Genomic DNA, 23,088 nt, shown 5'->3' with positions numbered 1-23,088 from the left:
TCAATGTTCGTACATTTAGGTTCTTGCTCTCTGTTCTCTTTCCCCTCATCTTTGGTTCTCAACCACTGTTTCTAGGTTTGGTTTCTGGATTTTTGTATTATTTCTCTTCTTTAACTGGTATAATCAAAACTGCAAGGATGTAACAATTGGAAAGCAGAGGCATAGAGAAAATTGATATGTATTGACTACTACTCTATGCTAGGTGATTTACTTACATCATTTAATTCTCATAAAATGTAGGTATGCTTTATTATTAGCTCCATTTTATTCATAAATACACTGAAGCTCAGAGAGATTAAATATTTTGTTCTAATTCACAGAGCAACTAAGTGATAAAGCTGGGTTTCAAGCCTATATTGGTTCATTTATTCACTCCTTTATTCAACAAATATTTATTGAGTACACGTTCTGTACGTTAGACACTATGGTAGGTGCTTCAACAGATCCAGTCCTTACTCTCCAGACCTTAATTGTATGGTGGTATTGTCTGGCTTCACAGATGGTGATCTTTTTGCTACACCAAACAGAAGAGAAAATAAAAAGTAAATAGAATGGTTCTTATGTTTTATGGAAAAGATATATTTGATATAGATGTAAGAAAGACTATATTTGTGCATTATTTAGGAATATATAGCAAAAGGGTTGCTTTGTGTCTAGTCTTAGAGAGGGTCTCCCTCCTCACTCACCCCTGTCAACACCAATGCCTTTTAGTGGCATCACCACAATATATATTTTCCTCTTATGTTCTATGCTGTACAAGATTTATGTCTATAGGCCAACATTGTCTAGAAAGTCTTGAGAAAGAATTAATTGTCCTCCCTAAATTATGTTTGGAAAAAGATGAAGACCCAGTGTAAGAATATATACATTCATTCATCCATCTATTATTCCTATATTTACTAATACCCTAAAAAGTATTTAAGATGGTTTAGCCAAATACATAAAACATAACAGAACTTTTAATAAGATAAATATGGAAAAATAGGGCAAGAAAAAATAAGATGAAATTGGGTTGTATTCAGTAAGCCTACTAAAAAAATATTCATAAATTTGTCTCTCTTCTCAAGGGTAACTTGATTCACAGTCATCATAATTTTAAAAACAAACTGGTATCACGGAAGTGTACCCCATTCCTAGTTGTAATACTTAAGAGGAAATTTCTCCTACAGGTCCTCCTAAAGAGGACCTCAGTACAGTGTGGTGAGCAATGGTCTCAAATACTTGCTAAAATAAATATTAGTTTCACTGAGCCATTTAATTGTATCCACTTGCATACCATAAAAGCAAAGTCCAGTAAAACAATTCTTTTAAAAGTGGATGAGCCTTTTCAGGTAGACCACTGTGGTCTGGCCAAATCCAATGGTATATTTTAGAGGATCTCAAAAAATGAATGAAGTACGTTTCTTTTAGGTAATTCTCATATGTAATTTGTCAATTGAGTTTTTCATGTACTAGATAACAGTGAGTTTACACACTCTTACAAGTTTTACTCACTACTGCAACATCATTGCATAGAATACCACCTAGTACATAGTAGGTGCTTAATAAGTATTTGTTGTATGGATGGATAAATGCTGTGCTTTGTAGTATGTAAGTGAAAGGCTTCCTCTGTCACTTCTCTGTTGATATTTTCTTCCTTTATTCTTAAATAACGTGTGCTTCTATACTTTGGAGTATATCATCTTTATGTGGACCCCCAAATTCATTAAATGTCAGGCATTGCTTAGGTGACTTTTTCAAACAGATAATGAAATCAATATTAACCCTATACAAAGAGCTGTTTTAAGATTGTTCTCAGTAACATCCCTTTGATTTTTAGGGCTCTAAGATTTTAAGGTCCCTAAGAAGAAGTTGTAAACTTCAGTGAAGCAATTTTAACATGGAAATAGTGTTTCTTCTCAGGAGACCTCAAAATCATATCAGATTTATTAAATTTGGAAAACATGGGATAGATTATATATAACACTACCTCAACAATTTTCAGCTGTATAATATTTTAATGAAAGTAGTTAACTCCCAAACTTAGAAATTTAAGAATGTCCTTTTCTCCTTCCTGCTGGCCCTTTATAAAGCAGGTTTTATTGAAAAGCATTATGGTAGTGTTAATTTTCCTTTAAAATTTCTGACATTGTTAAATATTGCATTATGCTGGGATTCAGTGAACCAGTAGATTACATCAATTCCAGTAATCCTTTATTCTGTATAATTATAAGGGATTAACTAATTTATATGCATCTTAAAAGTTTATTTATAACATCAACTGTCATGTAACACATACTTGATGCATTTTAACTGCTTTGCCCAGATTTCTTACTCTATGAAAGTCTACTGAGCTATATTATAACAATCTGAGGCTTCATTTTAAAATTTAGGTTATTAGGCTAGATGAGACATTTACCAACCTAAATTTTGCCTAGAGCAGTGATTTTACTTAGGACAATCACTCGACTTCTAATGGAATATTGAACTATCAATCTTTCACTATATTTTTCCATAACTTACTTTTTATTTTGTTTGCCTTTCTTCTTATTTACTGTAATACTTTATTTTGCAAGCTTTATTCCTGTGTTGCTCCCAGTTATTGTAACCTGCTACATATGTAGAAAGAGGATTAGATACGGATTAAATCATGTGTTTCACTCCCAACTTTAGCCTAAAACATATCTTTACCATCACATTATGATAAATATATGCCTATTTTCATTGACCTTTAGAAAATGAAATTTTCTTGCCTCCTTCAGTACCCTATTTGAGGTTTAACCACACTTGTCTTAAGAATGCCCTATCTTAAAACTTCTATTATATAGTTAAAGCCTATCACTTCATTAATTCTTTTTTAAAAACAATCAGATAGTTCATTTATATTGAAGATATGGAAATGGTAAATCTAGAGTTTTTCTTCTACCCAATTTATGGGGAAAGTTGACTTGATGATTTCTTGAGTTCCATTTATTATATCATATAATCATAGAGCTAGGAGAGATACAAGGTGATCTCAAGTTTTTACGGACTAATTATTTCAAGAGTAATAGACAAAGAAAACTATCTAGATTTCTTATTCTGTGAAAATCTATTGAGCTGTTATAGCAATCTGAGGCTTAATTTTAAAATATAGTTTATTAGGCAAGATGAGATTTCTATTAAATACTTCTGAATAGTAAAGGATAAGAAAGGTCTGCTAATGTAAAAGCTCCCTTGATGTTCTGGTCCTCAGCTTTTATTCAGTGGACCCAAAGAATTGAGTCTTGATGCCTTAAAAAAAATATTTGGAGAACTACTAAGTATGGTTTATAGATAGCATGATTTATAATTAAGTTAATTTTACTACTCTGCCTTCCTTAGTTTTGGTTAATTTCACTCAGTCTGCTATTTAATCTTTAATTACAGGCCACAAAAGAAGTAATAGAACGGGAAGCACCAGGGATGGCCCTGGCAATGCTGATGGGATCACTTAATGTTACACCTCTGGGAATGCTCTCTAGGTAAGAAAGTCACCAACATGTTGCAAAGAAAATTAATTCCATACCACTAATCACTACAATAGACTGATAAAAGTAAGAAACTCCAGTCATACCACTTAATTTTGCCCCCTTTATTTCCCAAAGTTATGAGTCTCAGTATCCTGTCTAGTTAAATATTGGCCACAGTTTCTTTCCTGTCTAGTTAAATATTGGCCACAGTTTCTTTCAAGTTCTTTTTTTGTTTGTTTGGTTTTGCATATTGTGTTGAAACTTTTAGAAAATATTCTATTACTGCTAAAAGTTATCAATTATAACCCCAAGAAGAGACCAGTTTATGAAGATGTAAAATGTTCTTTTTTTGTGTGATTATAATCATCAATTAATTTCCCTTAGTTGTCATTAAATACTAATTTAGTAAAACTAAGCAGTAGAGTCTTTTTAAATAAGTTTTTACAAGTTAGGAGCTTTATTTCAATTTGTAAATAGGCATATTGATGTGTGGTCATGAAAAGAAGCTCAATCAATAATATATTACTAGTATATTAAATTAGTATATTTAAAACTATGCCTTTGTTGACCTAGATGGTGACATCCATCCTCAATTTGACGGTTTAGTTATTTATTTATTATTATTTTAGCAATTCTTAGATTAAAATCCCCTTTAATGAGAACAACATACATCACTTACGTTAAAGACAGAAATATCAACTTAGTGAGAATCTGTTGATTTAATGACCATTGATTAATACAGTTGATTTCAGAGCAATCTAGAAAATACACAGCAACTTTAAATTGCAGGGTTTCACAATCATTATTTATAGCCATTTATTGATCCTGTGTGCAATATGAATATAAAAGTAAATGTATCTATTGAATGCATAGAATATGAGTTATAATGCTCTTTCTGTTACTTAGACTAAGTTTGTATCCCATAAATGTCAGCCACTTGAAGCACAGCTATAGGGAAATGTGAATGGGTCATTAGTTAACTGTATTTTCTTTCCTGTTACAAATACTATATTATAACATTTCATTTTAATAAGAGCAAAAAAAGAACTAAAGTAGCTTGATAGAGATTTTGAATTTAAAGGTCCATGCTGGTCTTTAATGAACTCACATTGATTCTTTTATGCTGTTCTTTTTTTAACCTTACTTATATTACCTGACCGTAGGAGATTAAAGGTCACATTTGGTCCCTTTTCTCTATGGAATTAAGTAGTAGTCTTTGAACATAAAAGAACTCTTTCTTGGCATTCAAGGAATATAGTCAAGAAAGAATTAAACGTTATCTCTTGTTAATTATTTTATAATAAAAATCTAATTCAACAGACATAGTAATACTCTATTTGCCAGGCCTTGTATTAACCATTAGGGATATAAGTATGGAAAGAAAAGTAAGAAATGGTCCTTACCTTCAGGATCCCCAGTTTATCTGGAGAACTTGTTCCTTACAACTGCTAAGGTAACTCTTTAAATTGAATATAGCTTTCCTGATCTAGTATAGAAATAGCACTTTTGCCTTATTGAAAGATTTTTCTGGGTTAATTTCTCCTCTACCTTCTGAATCTGCATAATTACTGAGCAGTGGACTGCTGAGTGAATGGGCAATAAGTTAGCAGCAGCTGATTTTAAATATTTTGGAATAAGTCCATCATCTTTAGGCTGAAGGCTTTGAAAACTAAAGCATACACAGCATAGTATACACAACCAGATTCTATATACACATGGTATACACAGCCAGATTCTTCTGGCTTTTCTTTATGTTCATTACCTATTGAACTGAGAGTTTATTTACAAGTTTGAAACAAAGATAGTAGTTGGCATGAGCTATGGAAAAGGGAATTGTGGACTATTTCCTTTAATGTTTATTTTTTGGTGCTTTTCAAATCGTTTTTAAAAAATTTTTAAACAGCCGTGATTAGATTGATGCTTCCTTTGTTTAGCATTTTTACCTTGTATGTACTTGGAGCTTTGTATATGCTTATATTATAACACGTGCTATATTGCAATTATTTACTTTCTTGTCTGTTTTACCTAATTTGTGTAAAATCCAAATTTGTATTAAGAACAGCAGCTTTATCTTATTCATTTTATATCCTCAGCCTCAAAACAATTTCTGACACATAGTAGGTACTCAAAGAAATGTTTCTTGTTATGTTTACTATTGATAACTCAGTGTTTCATCCTAGCTGTAATAGAATTTTTTTTCAAGGTTAAGTAATGCATCAAGTTGGTACCTTGCCTTCCTATTTTTACTTCTAGAGAGCAGCATTAAATAAAAATAATTTTTTAAATTACTAAATCTGTTTAAATAGTTTTCATCTGCTTGGTTAACTTAATATCTTCCAGTTTTCCAGGTTTTTTTTGTACAAGTAAGTTGGAAGATTGCATCAAGTAAAGGTTAAGAGCGTCATCTCTGAACTCAGACTGCTTGGGTTCTATTCTTGCTCTGTTACTAGCTACCGAACATCTTTTTTTTCTCATCTCTATAATGAGGATGTTAGTAGTACCAGCCTTGCATTAAGTAAACTAGTCCATTTAAGTGCTCAGAACAGTTGATTCATAGTAAGTTTAAGTGTTGATCACTGTTGTGTTGTTATTTGTTCAGAGTTCTAGTTCTTAGAGCAAGTCTGCTGGCAGAACCTTTTAATGCTTTCCTTCATCTGGAAATGTCTTTATCTTACCTTTATTCCTGAAGGATATTTTCACTAGATACAGAATTATGGATTGACAATTCTTTCCTTTCAGCATTTAAAAAAATGTTATTCTATTCTCTTCTGGCTCCATGGTTCCTGTGGAGAAATCCAGTCTTTTGAATTGATATTCCCTTATATGTATGATTTTTTTCTCTGGGTGCTTTGAAGATATTTTTTCTTTATTTTTCATTTCAATAATTTGATTATTATGTATCTGCGTGTGGTTTTCTTTGAGTTTATCCTTTTGGGTTAAAAGAGCTTCTTGAATCTGTAAACTTATGTCTTTAACCAAATTTGGGAAATCTTTAGCTATTTTTCAGATTTTTCTTTTTCTGCACCAATCTCTCATTTTCTTCTGGTACTTTTGTGATATGAATTATACATCTTTTGATAACATATCACAGGTTTCTGATGTTCACTTTTTTTATTCATTTTTACTCTGTTCTTCAGATTGTTTTTAGTAATCTATTTTCAAGTTTACTGACATTTTTCCTCTTTCATCTTCATTTTGCCTTTGAGCCTATCTAGTGAATTTTTAAAAATATTTGTTTACTTATTTATTTATTTGACTTCGTTGGGTCTTAGTTGCAGCATGCCGTATCTTCACTGAGGCATACAGGATCTTTCATTGCTACACCTGGGCTCTTCATTGTGGCACACGGGCTTGTCTCTAGTTGTGGCGTGTGGGTTTTCTCTTCTCTAGTTGTGGCATGGGCTCCAGAGCACGTGGGCTCTGTAGTTTGCAGCACACCAGCTCTCTCATTGAGGCACACAAGCTCAGTAGTTGTGGCACAAGGGTTTAGTTGCCCCGCAGCGTGTGGGTTCTTAATTCCCCGACCAGGGATCAAACCCGCGTCCCCTGCATTGGAAGACGGATTCTTTACTACTGGACCACCAGGGAAGTCCCTCCAGTGCATTTTAAAATTACAGATACAGTATTTTTTCAGTTCTAAAATTTCTATTCAGCTGGTTTTTTATGGTTCTATTTCTTTGCTAAGAATTTTTATCTTTGTATTTATTTCAAAAGGAGAATGCTTATAATAGCTGCTTAATATTATTTTTCTAACAACTCCAGCATCTGAATCACCTTGGAGTTAACATCTGTTGATTTTCTTTTTCTGTGAGAAGTGCTCAAATTTTCCTGATCCTTTTCTATGTTGAGTAATTTTGGATTGTACCCTGGACATTTTGAGTATTATCTTTTAAGACGCTGGACTCTGTTAAAATCCTCTGGAGAGAGTTAGTTAGTTAGTTCGTTCGTTCGTTCGTTCGTTCATTTGTTTCAGGAATCAAGCTGATTGGATTCAGATTGAAAATTCTGTCTCACCTTATGTGGATGGTAATTTAGCCTTTGCTGTACTGTCTGGGTCTGCCCAGCACATGAACCATTCAGGAGTTGTCCTGAGATGTGGGCAGTGGAGAATATTTTATTTATATTTTTAAAAGCCTTTCTTATAATTCTTTGAGTCTGTTACATGTGCTTAGCTCAGGAGTGAGCCTGGAACTTGTGTCAGTTCATTTGCAGAATTAAGGAATCTGCCTTCTCCAGCTCTCTCCTCTCCAAGAATTTCCCTACACTTTGCAGTTCCCAGTTAATACTCTATAAGAAATAACTTCTAACTAAAGGAACTGGGAATAGATGATATTTCTTGTAGAGTATTAGTCCCCCGTGCTATTATGCAATTCCACACAATTGGACCACCTTCAGGGCAAAGGCAAAAGAAAAGGAAAAAACAAAAACAAAAAAACAGAGCTTCCTCTCACCCAAGCTTTTACACTTTAGCCAGAGAGATAGGTCTTCTCACTGGTTTCTAGTGCTTGCACCATCACGATCGCAGTAGTACAACTTTGTAACTGGAATTAGCCCCCTTAAGGGTTATTGACTCAAGTTCTGACTCCAGTCCCCAGTTTGCCTGCTATTGTTTATGTTCAGAGTTCTCAGGTAGTCACTCTTTGATTTTCTGTCCACAATTAGTAGGAGACAGAGCCATAGTTAAGGTTCTACTATGTTGGTCAATGCCAACAGAAAAAGAGTTCTATTTTTAAAATCAGATCCCTGAGTTTATATCCTAGCATTTACTATCCATGTGACCTTGAGACATTTACTCAGCTAGGTTTAGCACTTCCAGTCCCAGTAGCTAATTGAACTGCCCACAAAAATTCAACATATAAGCTCCCCGAATCTGTAATTTATGCCCCACTCACTTTTTTTAATATAAATTTTATTTATTTATTTATTTATTTTTGGCTGTGTTGGGTCTTTGTTTCTGTGTGAGGGCTTTCTCCAGTTGCAGTAAGCGGGGGCCACTCTTCATTGCACTGCGCAGGCCTCTCACTGCCATGGCCTCCAGACGCACAGGCTCAGTAGTTGTGGTTCACGGGCTTAGTTGCTCTGCGGCATGTGCCCCACTCACTTTTTAAAAAGATCAAATACTTTTTGTTCTAAGCATCATTGACAATAATAGAGCAAACACTGTGGTTACACATTGAGACATAATTTATCCTGGTTTTATTCTCAGTTCAGTCATTAACTTGATTTGTGATCTCTACTTATTTTTTCGTGCCTTCACATAGCTCATGGAAACGTTATGATGTCCTATATAGATTAACTCACTAAGAAAAACTATCATATGAATATCTAAATTCATAAAAAGAAAAAGTGATAAGGAGTTTTTAATTTTATAAAGAGATTTACCATCGTAATACTCCGTAACGTATATTTCAATTGTGTTTTAAATATTCAGCTTATTTTTTTGTTACATAGAATTTTCCATATTATCTATCTTATGAAATAGAAGATGAAGTCTCTAGTTCGTTTGTTTTTTTTTTTTTTTTTTTTTGCGGTACGCGGGCCTCTCACCGCTGCGGCCTCTCCCGTTGCGGGGCACAGGCTCCGGACGCGCAGGCTCAGCGGCCATGGCTCACGGGCCCAGCCGCTCCGCGGCATGTGGGATCCTCCTGGACCGGGACACGAACCCGTATCCCCTGCATCGGCAGGCGGACCCTCAACCACTGCGCCACCAGGGAAGCCCTCTAGTTCGTTTTTAATATATGAAGTAGGACTAATCTTTTTTTCTTACAGTTTGCCCACTATCTACCATTATTACCAATTTGATCTCAGCTTCATCTAGTCAGTAACTGAACATAAACACTCAAACACATGCACTGCTATTGGGGAGGAGTAAACTTTTTCCATTCAGTGCCAAAAATGGTTTCATGCTAATATTGTTTAAAAGTTTTTTAAGGAAAAACATACTGGATTTAAATTTTTATATCAGTGAATTAAATTATCCCTAGTATTATTTAATACATGTTAAAACAACATGGATCATTTAAAATAATAATTAACAATAACAATATTGCCATCTTGAAGTGCTTCTATTTTTTAACCTAAAACCAAATATACTTAGCTTATAAAAGGCTGTAGAAGGGAGCTGGGCAGAAGATGATGGAGAGGAAATACCAGTAATCCACTTCTTGACCTAGACAACAGTTGGACTAACAGAATCTGGTATAACAATTTTGGATATCTAGAGTGTATTTGAAGGCTTTCAGCTTCCACGGGTAAGTTTAGTTGGTAAACTATGGTTAATTTTAGTCAATTTCAGCCCAAAATAATTGTAACTATACACTCCCAATCCCTCAACCCCATGGCAGGCCGCCACACTAACATGCTTGTTGGAGTCAGAGTGGGCAGTTAGGACCTTGTCGTTCAAATATCAGGAATCTAGGTTCTATTTGTGGATTACTGCTTTGATTATAGGAGTATGGACAAAGGCAGGTGGCTGTTGTTGTAACCCCCACCAACTGAAGTGACTTCAAGGGGAATTAAAGGGACAGTGCCTTTTTTTCCCTTATATTTTTCTCTTTTCCCCTTTTTGAGAGCCAGACATTTAAGGACTAGTACACTCAAGAGCAGCCACATACATAAGGGAATTTTAAAAGGCATTGCACATGCCCAAAGAGGAATGCAGGCTCAGAAAAGACCTGAGTTGGCCTTAGATTTACACCTCAGACTGATCCCAACACAGAGACACTCTACAACAATCAAAAATATAGCAAACCCTGCAGGGAGGGGGAGAATGTGATTTCCAGAATTACCACATTACAAGATTCAGATACCCAGTTTTCAACAATAACAACAAAAACAACACAACACAAGATATAGAAAGAAACAGAGAAGTGTGGCCCATTAAAAGAAAAAAAAATTGACAGAAAAGACTGACTAGGATGACCAGATGGTAAACTTACTAGACAGAGATTTTTAAAACAATTGTCTTAAAGATGCTCAAATCACTAAAGAAGTGAACAAAATCAGGAAAATGATAGAGTAAAATGTCGTAAACATCAGTAACAAGATAAAAAAATAAAAAGGCAAAAAGAAATTCTGGAGTTGAAATACAACTGAAATAAAAATGTCACTAAAGGGATTCAGAAGCAGTTTCTGTAAAAGGAATCAGTGAACTTCAAGATAGGGCCATTGAAATTATCAAGTCTGAGGAGCAGAAAGAAAAAAAATTGAATAAAAGTGAACAGAGCCTAAGGGACCTGTGGGACACCATTAAGTTCTGGTCTAACACCATTAGACCATGCTTTGTGAAAATCCCAGAAGGCAAAGAAAGAGAGAAAGGGTCAGAGGATTATTTGAAGAAATAATGGCTGAAAACTCCCCAAATTTCATGGAAGATATAAATCTGCAAATCCAAGATACAAAACAAACTCCAAATAGGATAAGCTGAAAGAAGCTCATATAATAATCAATCTGTCAGAAGCCAAAATCAGAGAATATTGAAAATAGCAAGAGCAAAGACACTTGTCATATACAAGAGATCCTCAAAAGATTATAAGCTGATTTCTCATCAGAAACATTGGAGGCCAGAAACAGGTGTGGAAGTGAAACATTCAAAGTAATGAAAGGAGAATACTGTCAACCAAGAATTCTATAACTGGCAAAACTGTCCCTCAAAAATGAAGGAGAGGGCTTCCCTGGTGGCACAGCAGTTAAGAATCCACCTGCCAATGCAGGGGACACGAGTTCAAGCCGTGGTCTGGGAAGATCCCACATGCTCATGAGCAACTGGGTCTGTGCGCCACAACTACTGAACCTGCACTCTATAGCCCACTAGCCACAACTACTGAGCCTGCATGCCACAACTACTGAAGCCCGCAAACCTAGAGCCTGTGCTGTGCAACAAGTTCAACATATTTAAATAAATGTAATATACCACATTAATAAATGAAAGATTAAAATCATAAAAAAAGAAAAAAGAAAAGAATAACATGTAAGTTGGGTTGATATGATTACAGTTAAATATTCTAAAAGCCCTGTGGTTTTTCTAGGTTATTAAAGATGCTGATTAATTTTTTAAAGTTAATGTACATACTAAAATTGTTAGGGTAATCACTAAAAGAATGGATATAACTTTCAAAAACAAAGGGAAGAAATGAAATGAGGAAAGCAATCAAAATAAGACACTTAAAGGAGGGAGAAAATAAACACAAACAAAAAGGCAAGACAAGTAGAAAGCATATACAATGTTTTTTTTTTCACTAAAGCATTTAAAATACAGGCAGACCATCAAAACATCTCCCCAGATAATAATTTCTCTGTAGAACACCACTTGGTTTTTTATATTCAGATTTTATAAATGTGTACCTCTTAGTATATCTTTGGCTGATATTTACATATAAAAATATTTACATCCACAAAATTCAGTACATTTTTTAAAATTTGGTTATTAATTAAAACTTTTAAAAGATAATTGTAGATTGACATGTAAATGTAGGAAACAGTACATAGAAATCCCATGTACCCTTTATCAAGTTTCTCCTAGTGGTAACACCTTGTAAAACTAGCACAAAATTATAATCAGGATATTGACATTGATATACTCAAGATACAGAACGATTTTATCCCCACAAATATCCCTCCTGTTGCCTTTTATTTCCACAGCCAACTATCTCCCACTCAGCCTTCTTTTTCTAACCTTTGGCAACCACTAATCTGTTTTCCATTTCTGTATTTTGCCATTTCAAGAATTTATATATTTAGAATCATACAGTATGTAACTTTTGGGGTTGGCTTTTTACACTCAGCATAATTCCCTAGAGATTCAACCCAATTGTTACATGGATCAATACTTTGTTCTTTTTTATTGCTGAATAGTGTTCCCTGGAATGGTTGTACCAGTTTGTTCCACCATTGAAAGACATCTGGGTCTTTACCAATTTAGGGCTGTTATGAACAAAGTTGCTATGAACGTTTATGTACAGGTTTTTATGAACATGTATAGAATTATTCCTCATTATCAGCATCCCCCTCCAGAGTGGTACCTTTGTTAACAATTGATGAAGCCTACACTGATGTATCATAGTCACCAAAAGTCTACAATTTACATTAAGGTTTACCTTTTTGTTGTTGTTGTTTGTTTGTTTTGGTGGTATGTGGGTCTCTCACTGTTGTGGCCTCTCCCGTTGCGGAGCACAGGCTCCAGACGCACAGGCTCAGTGGCCATGGCTCACAGGCCCAGCCTCCCCGCGGCATGTGGGATCTTCCTGGACTGGGGCACAAACCTGTGTCCCCTGCATCGGCAGGCAGATTCTCAACCACTGCGCCACCAGGGAAGCCCAAGGTTTACTCTTGTGGTGCACATTCTGTGCATTAGGGCAAATGTATAATGACATGTAGCCATCTTTATGGTATAATACAGAGTATTTTCACTGTCTTAGAAATCCTTTATGCTCTGCCTATTCATCCCTCCCTCCTTGTCAACCCCTGGCAACCACTGATCTTTTTTACTATGTCCATAGTTTTGCCTTTTCTGAAATGTCATATAGTTCCAAGTATGTAGTGTTTAGCCTTTCCAAATTGACTTTTTTTTCACTTAGTAGTACGAATTTAAAGTTCCTCCATGTCTTTTCATGGCTTGATAGCTCTTTTCTTTTTAGCACTGAAAATATTCCATTGCCTTGATGTACCACCATTTAATTTATCCATTCACCTACTGAAGGACACCTTGGTTCCTTCCAAGTTTTAGCAGTTATAAATAAAGTTGTTATAAACATCTGCATGCAGGTTTTTGTGTGGACATAAGTTTTCAACTCCTTTAGATAAATATTAAGGAGCAAAATTACTAAATTGTATAAGAATATGTTTAATTTTCTAAGGAGTTGTCAAACTGTCTTCCAAAGTGACTGTACCATTTTGCATTCCTACCAGCAACAAATGAAAGTTCCTGTTGCATTACATTCTTGCCAGCATTTGGTGTTGCAGTGTTTTGAGTTTTGGCTGTCTAATAGGTGTGTAGTGGTATCTCATTATTGTTTTAATTTTCATGTCCCAGATAACGTGATGTTGAGCTTCCCTTCATGTGCTTACTTGCCATCTATATATCTTCTTTGGTGAGGTGTCTGTTAAGGTCTTTGGCCCATTTTTTAATTGGGTTGTTTTCTCATTGTTGAGTTTTAAGAACTATTTGTTTATTTTGATTAATATTCCCCTAACGGATGTGTTTCTTCTAGTATTTTTTTCCCAGTCTATGGCTTGTCTTCTTATTTTGTGAACATTGACTTTCATAGAGTAGAAGTTTTTAGTTTTAATGAGGTCCAGCTTATAAATTATTTCTTCTATGGATTATGCCCTTGGTGTTACATCTAAAAAGTCATTGCACGCACTCCTATGTCATCTTGTAGGAGTTTTATAGTTTTTGTGTTTAACATTTTATGCTGTGACCCATATTGAGTTAATTTTTACAAAGAGGTAAAGTTTCTGTCTAGATTCATTTTTTGTGTGTGGATGGACGTCCAGTTGTTCTAGTACCATATGTTGATTAAAAGCTTAATTTTTTGCTCCATTGTGTCACCTTTGCTCCGTCATCAAAAATCAGTTGACTAGGGCTTCCCTGCTGGCACAGTGGTTGAGAGTCCACCTGCCGATGCAGGGGACACGGGTTCGTGCCCCGATCTGGGAAGATCCCACATGCCGCGGAGTGGTTGGGCCCGTGAGCCATGGCCGCTGAGCCTGCGTGTCTGGAGCCTGTGCTCCGCAATGGGAGAGGCCACAGCAGTGAGAGGCCCGTGTACCACACACACAAAAAAATCAGTTGACTATATTTGTGTTGGTCCCCTTCTGAGCTCTCTATTCTGTTCCATTCATCTGTTTATCTGTTCTTTTGTCAGTACCACAGTCTTGATTACTGTGGCTTTATAATAAGTCTCCAAGTCGGTTAGTATCAGTTCTCCAACTTTGTTCTTCTTCAGGATTGTGTTGGCTGCTTGGGATCTTTTGTCTCTCCGTATAAACTTTATTTTTTAATTAATTACTTAATTTATGTATTTTACTGCATTGGGTCTTCATTGCTGCACGCAGGCTTTCTCTAGTTGCAGCAAGCAGGGGCTACTCTTTGTTGCAGTGCGTGGGCTTTTCATTGTGGTGGCTTCTCTTGTTGTGGAGAACGGGCTCTAGGCATGTGGGCTCCAGTAGTTGTGGCTTGCAGGCTCTAGAGCACAGGCTCAGTATTTGTGGCACACAGGCTTAGTTGCTCCATGGCATGTGGGATCTTCCCAGACCAGGGCTTGAACCTATGTCCCCTACATTGGCAGGCAGATTCTTAACCACTGTGCCACCAGGGAAGTCCCCTTCATATAAACTTTAGAATCAGTTTGTTGATATCCATAGAATGACTTGCTTGAATTTTGATTTGGGTTGTATGAAGTCTGTAGATCAAGTCAGGAAGAACTGAGATCCTGACAATATTCAGTTTACCTGTCCATGAACATGGAATATCTGTCCATTTATATAGTTCTTCTTTGATTTATTTATTTATTTCATTCAGGGTTTTTTAGTTTTCCTCATGTAGAACTTGTACATATTTTGTTAGGTATATCCCTAAGTATTTCATTATGGGGAGCGCTAATGTAAATGGTATTATGTTTTTAATTTCAAGTTTCTGTTGTTTGTTGCTGGCATTCAGGAAAGCAATTGGCTTTTGTATATTTACTTTGTATCCTGCAGCCTTGCTATAATCACTTATTAGTTCCAGGAGTGTTATTTAATCTGCAAGAATTTGGGGATTTTTCAGTTATCTTCTTGTTATTGAAGAAGTTTAATTTCTAGTTTAATTCCATTGTGGTCTGAAAGTAGACATTGTATAATTTCTATTCTTTTAAATTTGTTAAGAAGTATATTTTATGGCCCAGGTTGTGGTCTATCATGGTGAATGTTCCATGTGAGCTTGAGAAGAATGTGTTTTCTGCTGTTGTTGGGTGAAGTTTCTGTAGGTGTCAATTATACCCAGTTGATTGATGGTGTTGTTGAGTTCAACTGTGTCCTTACTGATTTTTCCTGAGTTATATCTGTCCATTTCTGACATAAGGGTGATGAGTCTTCAACTGTATTAGTGGACTCATATATTTCTCTTTGCAGTTTTGAGGTTTTACCTCACATAGTTTGACACTTTTGTTAGGGGCATACGCATTAAAGATCATTATATCTTTTTGGAGAATTGATCCCCTTATCATTATGTAATGTCCTTCTTTATTCCTGATAACTTTCCTGACTTCGAAATCTGCTTTGTCTGAAATTAATATAGCTACTCCTGCTTTTTTGTTTAATGTTAGCATGGTATATTTTTATACATCTATTTACTTTTAATCTATATGATTTTTATATTTAAAATGGATTTCTTGTACACAGCATATAATTGGGTCATGTTTTTAATCCACTCTGACAATTTCTGTCTTAATTCGTGCATTTAGACCATTGGTACTCAAAGTGATTATAATTGGAGTAATGTCTACCATATTTGTTACTGTTTTCTATTTCTTGCCTTTTTTTTCCTGTTTTTATCTTCCACTCTTTTTTTCTGCCACTTGTGGTTGTAATTGAGGCTTTTATGTGATTCTATTTTTTTCTCTTTTCTTAGCGTATAGATTAAACTTCTTTTTTTACTTTTTTTTAGTGGTTGCCTTAGAGTTTGCAATATACATTTACAGCTAATCCAAGTCCACTTTCAAGTAACATCGTACTACTTCACAGGTACTGTGAACACCTTATAATAATGAAGTTATCCTTATAATAATAAAATTATCCTAATTCCTTTGCATCTTTTATATCATTGCTGTCATTCATTTCACTTATATATAAGTATACATAAACATATATATACATAAATATACATAATTAAATACATTGTTACTACAATTTTGAACAAACTTTTACATGTTAGGTCAATTAAGAATGAGAAAAATCAAAGTTTTTATTTTACCTTAACTTATTCCTTCTTTGATGCTCTTCCTTACTTTACATAGATCTGAGTTTCTGATCCCTTCTTTCTAAAGAACTTTCTTTTTAATTTTTTTTTAATTGAAGTATAGTTGATTTACAGTGTTGTGCCAATCTCTGCTGTACAGCAAATTGACTCAGTTCTACAGATATGGACATTTCTAAGGAACTTCTCTTGACATTTCTTGCACGGCAGATCTGTTGGCAGCAGATACCCCCAATTTTTGTTTGTCCTGCACTTTTGAAGCATAATTTCACCGGGTATAGTATCTAAGTTGGTTTTTCTTTTCTCTCAACACTTTAAATATTTCACTCCACTTTCTTCTTGTTTGCATGGTTTCTAAGGAGAAATCAGATGTAATCCTTTCCTTTGTTTCTCTTTAGGTAAGAGTTTTTCCCCTTTGGCTTCTTGCAAGATCTTTTTTTAAATCACTGATTTTCTGTAGTTTGAAATGATACTCCTATGTGTAGTTTTCTTGGCACTTATTCTACTTGATGTTCTCTGACCTTCCTGTATCTGTAATTTGGTGTCTGACATTAATTTGGGGGAAATTCTCAGTCATTATTGCTACAAATATTTCTTCTGTTCCTTTCTTTCTTCTCCTGCTAGTATTCCCATTATGCATATATTACACCTTTTGTATCAACAGTTGTTCCACAGTCATTGCATATTCTGTTTTGTTTTTTTCAGTTGTTTTTCTCTTTGTTTTTCAGTTTTCAGGGTTTCTATTGATATATCCTCTAGCTCAGAGAGTCTTTCCTCAGCTGTGTCTAGTCTGCTAAGGAGACCATCAAAGGCATTCTTTATTTCTTTTACATTGTCTTTTATGTCTAGCATTTCTTTTTGGTTCTTTCTCAGGATTTCCATCTCTCTGCTTACATTGCCCATTTGGTCTTGCATGCTGTCTACTTTAACCATTGGGCCCTCAGATAGTCGTGCTAAGTTCCTGGTATTATAGTTTAAGCACCCCTGCCATGTCTGGTTCTGATGTTTGCTCATCTTCAAATTGTGGTTTTTACCTTTTAGTATACCTTGTAATTTTTTTCTTAATAGCTAGACATAATGCACTGGGTAAAAGGAATTGCTGTAACAGTGCTTTATTAACTTGGTCATGAGGTTGGAGGGGGGAGCATATTTTGCTCTATAAGGTTCTTAAGGTGGGAGTTTATATTATTGATTGGAGACTTTACCTCTTTTTAAATGTATTTTTATAAACTGTTTTAGGTGAATCTCACAGATTTTGATACGTTGTCCTTTCATTTACACCCACTTCAATATATTTTTTTCATTTCTTTTGAGACTTCTTTCATCCATTGGTTATTCAAAAGTTTATAAACTTGGTTTAGGTCTGAAGTGTTTGGGAATTTTTCTGTTAACTTTCTATTATTGATTTCTAATTTTATCCTGTTGTGGTTAGAAAATACACTCTGTATGATTTCATTTCTTTTAAACTTGTTGAGGTTTATTTTTATGGTCCAGGATATGATCTCTTTTTGTGAATATTCCATGGGCTTTGGAGAAGACTGTAGATTATTTTGTCAGGTGAAATGTTCTATAATATCAGTTAGATCCTGTTGACTGATGGTGTTTTTTAGTTATTCTATATCCTTGTTGATCTTCAGTCTAGTTATTCTATCATCATAACTGAAGAAGAATTTACATCAAAAATAAAGAAGGAGCTCCTAGATATTTACCCAATTGATTTGAAAATTTATATTCATGAAAAAATCTGCATGTGAATGTTTATAAGAACTTTATTCACAATTGCCAAAAGCTGGAATCAACCAAGATATACTTTAATAGATAAATGGATAAGCAAACTGTGGTACATCCATACAATGAAATATTATTCAGTGTTTAAAAAGAAATGAGCTATCAAGCCACACACACACACACACACACAAAAAAAAAAAAAAAAAAAAAAAAAACCATGGAGGATCCTTAAGTGCATATTGCTGAGTAAAAGAAGCCAGACAGAAAAGGATGAATGCTGTATGATTCCAATTTTATGACATTTTGAAAAAAGTAATATTATAGAGACAGTAAAATGATCAGTGACAGTGACTGCCAGGGGTCTATGGGGAGTGGGGGATAGATACATGGATGAGTCACAGAAGATTTTTAGGGCTGTGACACTATGCTGTATGATACTGTAGTGGTGAAATATGGAAACATGACATTATGCATCTGTCAAAACTCACAGAACTTTATATCACAAAGAATGCTTACTATATGCAAAATTTTTAAAAAACATTATTTAGACATAAAATAATGCAGACTCTGACAAGAGAATCTAAATGTCTTACAAATACAGGAAACAGTGTCACTAAAGGGGATAGAGGGAAAAGACACTGATCTAAATAACTTTGGATATGAGTGGTGTTTATAAAACTGAAGGTGAAGGGAACTATACATAAGCATTTTTGTTGATAATGTTGTAGTCCATGTTGGTGTGCATTAACAATTCTGATATTACTATATTTGTACAGATCTTCCTCTGTTTGACATGGGGTTGTATCCTAAAAAACCCATTCTATTATAAGTCAAAAATGCATTTAATACCTCTAACCTACCAAACAGCATAGCTTAGCCTAGCCTATCTTAAATGTGCTCAGAACATTTATATTAGCCTACAGTTGGGAAAAATTATCTAACACAAAGCTTGTTTTATAATAAAGTGTTGACTATCTCAAGTAATTTATTGACTACTATACTGAAAGTGAAAAACAGAATGGTTATATGGGTAAAGAATGGTTGTAAGTATATCATTTTTTACTCTCATGATTGCATGACTGACTGGGAGCTGCACCTCACTGTTGCTGCCCAGCATTAGGAGAGAATATCATACCGCATATTACTAGCCCCGGAAAAGATCAAAATTCAAAATTTGAAGTATGGTTTCTACTGAATGTATATCACTGTCATGTAATGTAAATGGGTGATGAGTGGTGAGAACCATATTTCTCACTGATACAGTAGGAAATCACATAGTTACAAGCAAGAGGAAGAGGCTAGAATGATCCATGTGGTATAATGGATCAGAGTTGGAGAAATCAGTGTGGATTCATGTTAGGTTTAATATAGATACAAATGAGATATATAGAAATATTTGTAGATATGTATATATATGCAGATTAGCATGCACACATATATTCCTTTGCTCTATCAACAGAGAGGACCTAAAAGGAACAACACCCCAGTAAAAACAACCATACCTAATGCTCAGTTCTTGGTTTTGAATACCATTTTCCAATAAACAGAATTTCGCCTCAGAGAAATGACTGATTCTAGGACAGGAGCAAGAAATACACAAAATGACCCTGGGGTATCTTTTAGTGCTTGAAAGTAAGGAAATGCTCAAAAAAAAAAAAAAAAAAAAAAACCATATTATGGATGAATGTCACAGGAACATAGGAGCCAACTGACAAAGCTTCTAATGGCCAAAGATAGAACAGTTTGAGCAACAAAATAAAGTAGTATTTGATTATAACCTAAAGTATAAAATAAATATTCAAGAGTCCTTACTGATATCAATAAATAATTGAATAAATTAATAGTGAGGGAGAAGAGACAGATCTCTCTTACAGATGATCTCCAAATAATTTATGTAGATATTCCACCCTCAAGGAGGGGACACATAACTCCCCACTCCTTGGCATGGGCTGCACACAATAACTTCCTTCCAAAGTGTACAGTATGGAAAGGAGAGGAGAAGAGTAACTTCACTGTGGAGAAATCTCCCAACTACCTCAGCTAGGTAATCAAGATTAATAACATGCATAAATCATGTTGATTGCATGGACCTTTGCCATGATGTGATGAAAATAACACCTTACTTCTATGGTCTTCCACCCTAAATCCCATTATGAGAAGAATATCAGGCAAACTCAGTAATGGGGCACTCTACAGAATACCTGACCAGTACTCAAAAACTGTCAAGAGAGCATTAGTGGTATAGTGGTGAGCACAGCTGCCTTCTAAAACTGTCAAAAGCATTATAGCCAAAGGAAGTGTGAGAAATTGTCACAGCCAAGAGGAGACATGAAAACTAAATGTAATATGATAATCTGGATGGGAACCTGGAACAGAAGAAGGACATTAGGAAATATGAATAATGTGTAGGGGAAGCTGGGTGCAGGGTATATATGGACTCTCTATACTATTTTAATTTTTCTGTAAATCTAAAACTCTTCTAAAAAATGAACTTTATTTTTTTTAAATAAGTTTAGTTCATTTTATAAGCATATTCTATACAACTTTCAAGGAACAGATCCAGTCTTACAGAAACTGTTCCTGAGAATAGTAGAAATGTAAATGTTTCCTAATTCATGTTATGAAAGTAGGTTAATCCTGTTATCAAATCTGGAAAAGGATAGTAGAAAAAGGAAAACTATAGGCTAATGTCATGGTGGACGTAGATTAAAAAAAAAAAACTTCAAAAGTAAAATATTAATACAACAAATCCAGCAATGTATAAAAAATGATACATCAAGACCAAGATAGATTTATTTCAAGAATACAAAGATAGTTCAACATTAGATAACTGATTAACATGAGTCACCTATTAACCGAGTAAACAAGAAAAACCATGTGGTCTTCTCAATGGGTTCATAAAAAGCATTTATTAAATTCAACACCCACTTATGAATAACAGCTCTTAGCAATCTGGGATTCGAACAGAGAACTCCCTTAATCTAATCAAGCAAATATAGTTAATAATTAGATGTTAGACTAATAGTCTTCTCTTTAAAGTTAGGAATAAGACAGAGTTCTACTATAACTACTTTTATTCAGTATTGTGCAAAGTAAAAGAAATTGTATAAGCATTGAAAAGGCCAAAACATAGCTTCATGATTATCTTCATAGAAATTTATAAGAAATCACTAGTCTTTTAGAACCAGTGGAAGAGTTTATCAAGTTTGTTAGATTAAAAATGAAGATAGATACACCAGTTGTTATCCTATAAACCCAAAATGTTTTTTTCAAAATGGAGTCATTTGTAAGGTTTATTTCATGTTTATTTCTTGTTTATTTCATAATATGGAGATTATAACAGCACAGTTTTCTGAACTTACCTTGTTTCATAAAAATTGAATTAAGTGCATAAATAAATGATCATGACATTGTATTAGATGGTATACAAAAAAGTCCATACCTGCCCTCCAGAAGTTTACAATTCTTAGGCACCCTGCACAAACAGATGGAGATACATAACTTACAGAAGAAAAATAATAAGCTAAAACATAAATAAACAATAATATACTTATATAGAGTCCCAGTACCTTTCTAAGGGTGGGAAATAAGGATAAATATAGTAGACAGGGAATTTAAAGACAATCAGTAGGATATCCTTGTCCAAACTGGTTAAGGTGAAATATGAAATTCTTTTTCTTAACTCTATGGACACCTCTTAGGGCAGGTGGTATTTTCAGAGCTGTTTACAGGATGAGATCAATGAATGGTGGTTAGAATGAAAGGATCTTCCAGTATGACATTGCTTTGAAAAAACTCTTAGAAAATTTAAGTTAAAGTAATTTTACTCCAAGCTTTTATTATGAAAAATAACAAACATATACCAAATTCAAAGAATTTTGCAGTGAATACCTTTATGTATTCTAACTAAATTCTACAGTTAACCTTTACTATAGTTGCTTTATCACTTATCTATCATCTGTTCCTACCGATGTTTAAAAAAATCCACTCTGGGTGTTTATCTGAAGAATGTGAAATTGCAGTATGAAAAGATACATGCATCCTTATGTTCACTGAAGCAATTATTTATAATAGCCAAGATATGGAAACAACCTAAATGCTCATCAATGAATGAATGGATAAGGAAAATGTTTTATTTGTATATATATGTATGAATACAACACAGCCGTAAAAAAGAAGGAAATCATGCCATTTGGGACAACATGGATGGACCTTGATGGTATTATGCTAAGTGAAATAAGTCAGATGGAGAAAGACAAATACCATATGATTTTACTTAGAATCTAAAATATGACACAAATGAACTTATGTGTGAAATAGAAACAGACTCATGGACATAGAGAACAGACTTGTGGTTGCCAAGAGGTAGGGGGTTGGGGAAGGGATCAATTGGGAGTTGGGGATTAGCAGATGCAAACTATAATATAGAGAATGGATAAACAACAAGGTCCTACTGTATAGCATAGGGAACTATATTCAATATGTTGTGATAAACCACAGTGGAAAAGAATATGAAAAAGAATACGTGTGTGTGTGTGTGTGTGTGTGTGTGTGTGTGTGTATATATAACTGAATCACTTTGCTGTACAGGAGAAATTAACAACATTGTAAATCAACTATACTTCAATTAAAAAAAAGAGGGGAGGGCTCCATTTCCCATGAATGGGGGTGGTCAAATAAATAAAACAAAAACAAACTCATAGATAAAGACAACAGATTGGTGGTTACCAGAGGGGAAGGGGACTTGAGGGTGGGCAAAATGGGTGAAGGGTGTCAATTATATGTTGATGGATGAGAACTAGATTTATGGTGGTAATCATTTTGAAGTTTACACAAATATTAAATTATAATGTTGCATACCTGAAATTTATATAATGTTATATACCATTTTACCTCAATTTTTTTTAAAGTAAATCTTTTAAAATAAAACAGCTA

General features: G+C 34.5%; 1 protein-coding gene across 13 annotated transcripts in view; it reads left to right on the top strand.

Moving 5' to 3' along the window:
- Nucleotides 1-23,088, top strand: part of GPHN (gephyrin) — a 640,157-nt gene that overhangs the window by 319,902 nt on the left and 297,167 nt on the right. For all 13 annotated transcript variants that reach the window (XM_059059572.2, XM_059059574.2, XM_059059562.2 and 10 more), the window contains one exon: nt 3,388-3,482. In XM_059059572.2, the coding sequence (XP_058915555.1) occupies nt 3,388-3,482 (95 nt within the window). The remainder of the gene's footprint in view (nt 1-3,387; nt 3,483-23,088) is intronic.

Source organism: Kogia breviceps, chromosome 3 (assembly GCF_026419965.1).
Source record: "Kogia breviceps isolate mKogBre1 chromosome 3, mKogBre1 haplotype 1, whole genome shotgun sequence".
In the NCBI taxonomy this organism is placed as follows: Eukaryota; Metazoa; Chordata; class Mammalia; order Artiodactyla; family Physeteridae; genus Kogia; species Kogia breviceps.
The sequence above is the reverse complement of the archived record's forward strand: the minus strand, read 5'-3'. Positions and strand labels throughout refer to the sequence as shown.